Source organism: Canis lupus, chromosome 9 (assembly GCF_003254725.2).
Source record: "Canis lupus dingo isolate Sandy chromosome 9, ASM325472v2, whole genome shotgun sequence".
In the NCBI taxonomy this organism is placed as follows: Eukaryota; Metazoa; Chordata; class Mammalia; order Carnivora; family Canidae; genus Canis; species Canis lupus.
The window spans coordinates 16,227,002-16,232,323 of record NC_064251.1 but is presented as its reverse complement, the minus strand read 5'-3'; the positions used below and the strand labels follow the sequence as shown (position 1 = coordinate 16,232,323).

The following is a 5,322-nucleotide window of genomic DNA, read 5'->3' as shown; positions in this document are numbered from 1 at the left end:
TTACGAGAGACAGGGTCACAGATTTAGAAAGATACTTAATCCAGCCTCAAGATTGGTGTTGAATTAGGTAACATCTAGAAATCTCTTGAAGGGATCCCTGGGTGGCACAGCGGTTTGGCGCCTGCCTTTGGCCCAGGGCGCGATCCTGGGGATCCGGGGTCGGGCTCCCGGTGCATGGGGCCTGCTTCTCCCTCTGCCTGTGTCTCTGCCTCTCTCTCTCTCACTGTGTGCCTATCATAAATAAATAAAAAAATTTTTTAAAAATAAATCTCTTGAAGATACGTACATTTATGTCTGTATCTGCATATCTATCTGTATCTTTGTAGGTAGATAGATTATAGGTAAATAGAGACATGTTTTGGTGGGGGGGAAGATATGCTTTGGGGAGGGGATCTGGACAAACTGCTTTTAAATGTATTCTGGAAAAAAAATCTAAGGATATACAGGAATCTTTAGTAAAAAAAAAAAGGGGGGGTAATGAGACAGAATAGAGATATCAGATATTAAAGCATACTGTGCAGCATAATGATTTTTTAAGTGTGATTGGTTTATCAGTAAATGAGATGGATTTGTGGGTGGCTAGATGCGTCCAACATTGGACCTTTGATTTTGGCTTAGGTCATGATCTCAGGGTCCTAGATCCAGCCCTGAATGCGGGTTCCACACCTAGCAGGGAATCTGCTCTGGATTCTCTCCCTCTCCTTCTGCCCCTCCCCCTACCAGTGCCCTCACATACATTCTCTCTCTCTCTCTCTCTCTCTCTCTCTCTCTCTCTCTCTCTCTCTCAAATCTTTTTAAAAACTGAGATAGAGACTTCCGGGAGCGCCCGGGCGCCGCGCCCGCCCCCTGCGCGCAGCGCTGTCCGCCCGCCGCCCCGCACGGCGCAGCCCCGCGAGCGCGCAGCCAGGCCGGAGTCCCCGCGCCCCGGCTCCCGGCGGCCATGGGGGCGTCCGCGCGGCTGCTGCGCGCCGTGATCATGGGGGCGCCGGGCTCCGGCAAGGGCACCGTGTCGTCGCGCATCACCAAGCACTTCGCGCTGAAGCACCTCTCCAGCGGGGACCTGCTCCGGGACAACATGCTTCGGGGCACAGAAATTGGTGTGTTAGCCAAGACTTTCATTGACCAAGGGAAGCTCATCCCGGATGGTGTCATGACTCGGCTGGCCCTTCATGAGCTGAAAAACCTCACCCAATATAGCTGGCTATTGGATGGTTTTCCAAGGACACTTCCACAGGCAGAAGCCCTGGACGGAGCTTATCAGATAGACACAGTGATTAATCTGAACGTGCCCTTTGAAGTCATTAAGCAGCGTCTCACCGCGCGCTGGATTCATCCGGCCAGCGGCCGAGTCTACAACATCGAATTCAACCCTCCCAAAGCCGTGGGCATTGATGACCTGACAGGGGAGCCTCTCATTCAGCGGGATGATGACAAGCCAGAGACGGTTGTCAAGAGACTCAAGGCTTATGAAGTCCAAACACAGCCGGTCCTGGAATATTACCGGAAAAAGGGAGTATTGGAAACCTTCTCTGGAACAGAAACCAACAAGATCTGGCCCCATGTGTATGCTTTCCTACAAACAAAAGTTCCACAAATAAACCAGAAAGCATCGGTTACTCCATGAGGCAAAGTGTACATCACCAGTAAGATGAGCAGAGACTCCTCACCTGTGCATTTAGAAGCTCCGTGTTCTGAGACTGGCATGTATGAATTCTTTGAAAATTATATTAGTTTCACTTCTACTGATTTCATTCTGGAAATTAAGAATGGGCCAAATGAGTCCGATACTAAGATTCATCTTTTTGTCTACCCAGGGTATCTTCTATGGGTATGTAATTTAAAAACATCAGATGTCCTAATTAAAAGAGCAATTGGTAGTAATATTAACTTTTGTTCAGAAGACTTAAGTGGTTGATAAAAAATTTTCTTATTCTTTGGAGAAGCTAAAAACATTTCCATGTCACTCGGTAAAGTAGCTCATCAGAGAAATGTGTTGTAGACTGATGCCAAAACCCAGCATCGTTAGCACTGTGGTACATGGTTTTGTGAAACACTATCAAATTCTAGAAAACAAGCAACCAGATATGCAGATTAGTTTCAGGATGCAAATTCACCGTTGCCTTTACAGTAAGAAACTTAAAAACTTAACCGTATATACTGTATTTATTATGTCATAAACAAACTTTCAGTTTATTCAGAATTTTCAGTCTGCTATAAAATTGTGTTAAATTAGCATATAGGAAAATATTACTTTCCTGTGACAGGTTTTGAGAACATGTGTATTGAAAAAAATGATTTATTAGAAATTGACATTGGAAGTTCTTACAAAAGCAGTGAGGTTGAATTATCAACAGAAAATGTAATTAGTCTTGTGTTTTCAGAGTATTGCTCAGGTTAAGAAGTATAAGTATGTGCTTTAGGATCTACTTGCCAGTTTCTCTTTTTGATCACTATGTAAAATCTGCTGTGATGAGTGACAAAATACAAGAAGAAAAGCAAACCCATGGCCCTACATAAAAGCAAGCATACTGGGTCCTCAGGAAGTAGAAATAGATCAGCTATGCCTGGGGAGAATTTCCCTGACATGCTTAACAATCATAATTAGTAAACAATCAATTAGTAAACTAATCAAATTAGTAGCAATTAAAAGGATTTACATGAGAGGTTAAAAAGGACCAGGAAGGTAACTGAGTTTGTTGAAGGACTTTATTCCTAGTGAAAGCAGCGGGCAGCTGCTGGCTTTCCCTGCCACCGTCAGCAGGGCAAGAACTCCACCTGTGTGTGTAGCCTGAGTAAGTAGCCCTTTAAAAGCGAAGAGAATTTGATTTCTTCGTAGGGCAACAAGGATGCGTGCTTATGTCCTGTGGCCTGGCAGGAAGAGTGGGGCGATGAGAGGTGGATGAAAAAATCAGCTACATCTTCAGTGGGATATTTACTCTTACTTGGTGCTAAATCAGATGCAACGAGTCCTGGTACAACCTGTTATGAACTGCCTTTGAACACCGGCCTGTTATCCCAGGCACTCAAAATATAAATGCCAGCAAGTGGTTCTTCGTGTATTTTTGTGGGAAAAAACTTTTCTTTTGATTTTTAAAAATTCAATGTTGATCTTTCAGAATGGACCAAGGCTTTTTTTAAAAAGGATTGCAGGACACATTTAATTCTTTACAAAACTTTCTGTAATGCCTTATTTGAATGTATTATGTGCTTTCTAAAACTGTGGTGAACTACTAAGCTTATGAATATTACTGGCTTTCCTGGCATACATGACTCTTAATGTACTACAATAAAATTAAATTCTAGAACAAAAAAAAAAAAAAAAAACTGAGATAGAGGGATCCCTGGGTGGCGCAGCGGTTTGGCGCCTGCCTTTGGCCCGGGGCGCGATCCTGGAGACCTGGGATCGAATCCCACGTCGGGCTCCCGGCGCATGGAGCCTGCTTCTCCCTCTGCCTGTGTCTCTGTCTCTCTCTCTCTCTGTGTGTGTGACTATCATAAATAAATAAAAATTAAAAAAAAAACACTGAGATAGAGGAGTGCCTTGGTGGCTCAGTGAGTTAAGTGTCTGCCTTTAGTTCAGGTCATGATCCCAGGGTCCTGGGATCAAGCCCCACAGTCAGACTCCCTTGTTCAGTGGGGAGTCTGCTTTTATCTCTCCCTCTACCCCTCCCCCTGCTTATGTGCTCACACTCTCTCTCTCAAATAAAGTCTTTAAAAAAATAGTTATGATAAAAACAGAAGTGTGAGATGAGAAAACTTCTAGGAAAATGCTTTATTTTCTGCTTTTAAATTTCAAAAGAATATCTAATGATGGGTTCTATTATTGTATACAGCAATCTCATTTTTATTTTTTTTATTGGAGTTCAGTTTGCCAACATATAGCATAACACCCAGTACAGCACATTTTAGAACAAGAAAAACTCTGAATTGATCCTCGTTAACTTTATTACAGAAAGTGGTAAAATAGCTGTGGAATACAGACAGTGTGAAGAGATTACAGATGCCAGAACCCAAGAGGAGCTACATGATTTAATTCAAGCACCTGGTTATTAAAGCTCAAGGGTTCCACAGCTATACTATACTATACTATAACCATAATTTAAAGCAACTGACAGGATTTGGAAGACTATAGTTAGCTCTGTCATCTTTTGGGAAATGTGAAACTCTGAAACTGCTTTTGAGTGCAGGGAATTTCTGGGGCTTTTCTTGAAGTCTTGGCCCTTGGCTCTGACCCCTTATTTGAAATTTGGAGAGCCAATTGCATCAGAGTGCTCCTATAGTTGTGGACATAGAAGAGGACACAGCCTTTTAGCGCTCCCCTCAAACAGAATCTCAGGGACTTGGGAACAGAGTAACTATGGCCTTAAGTGAGATGATGCTACAGCATTTGAAAACCTTTATGTGCATTGGGACACCTGAGTGACTCAGTGGTTGAGCATCTGCCTTGGGTTTGGGGCCTGATCCCAGGGTCCTGAGATGGAGTCCCACATCAGGCTCCCCTCAGGGCTCTGTGTGGCTCTCATGAATAAATAAAATATTTTTTTAATTGTCTTTCAAATAAGGTATATTACCCAGATATCAGTATCACATAGACATCTTGTATGAAATATTTTGTTGAAGAACTTTTCTGTAACCCTAACCCTGAATTAGGGATTAAGTTGACAAAGTAATTTCTAAAATAAAATGCCAATGTTCTATATATTGAATGTTAAAAAAAAATAAATAATAGGAGCAAAGAATGTGTTTCATGTCATTAAGAACTTAATTTGGGGCTAGAATTCTGATTATTTAACTAACTCCGAAGTTGCAACATTTGTTTTGAAGGGAAGAGAGTAGAGAATGAAAAGATGGTTACTTTCTGAAAAAGCATTTGAAGTTTTGTCTGTGCAAAAATTCTTCTAATTCAATTTAAATCAAGCCAGTCAAGGAAATTTCAGACTTATCCAAGTTTACACTTTAAGAAGTCTAGCTTCCTGTGAAATGTGAGAGAAAGAGATTCAGTATTGATGCTATAGATTTCAGAAACCTGACTCTAACAACAGATCCATTCCTAAATAAGACCAGTTATGGAATTAGTTCCATTTAAAAACCATAGTATGTGCTAGACACTGGGAATAGGATAAAATCCGTTCTCTCCAACAGCCCTGGCGGCGCAGCGGGTTAGTGCGGCCTGCAGCCCAGGGTGTGATCCTGGAGACCCGGATCGAGTTCCGCGTCGGGCTCCCTGCATGGAGCCTGCTTCTTCCTCAGCCTGTGTCTCTGCCTCTGTCTCTCTGAATAAATAAATCCTTGAAAGCAAAGCAAAACAAAAACCTACGTTCT

General features: G+C 42.5%; 1 protein-coding gene across 1 annotated transcript; it reads left to right on the top strand.

Annotated features, from left to right (window-relative positions):
* The first annotated feature begins 833 nt into the window (after positions 1-833).
* LOC118355798 (GTP:AMP phosphotransferase AK3, mitochondrial-like) lies at positions 834-4,880 on the top strand. The gene has a single exon (XM_049114623.1). It carries the CDS (start codon positions 941-943, stop codon positions 1,622-1,624), a length of 684 nt encoding a protein of 227 aa, XP_048970580.1. The 5' UTR covers positions 834-940; the 3' UTR covers positions 1,625-4,880.
* The last annotated feature ends 442 nt before the right edge of the window (positions 4,881-5,322 follow it).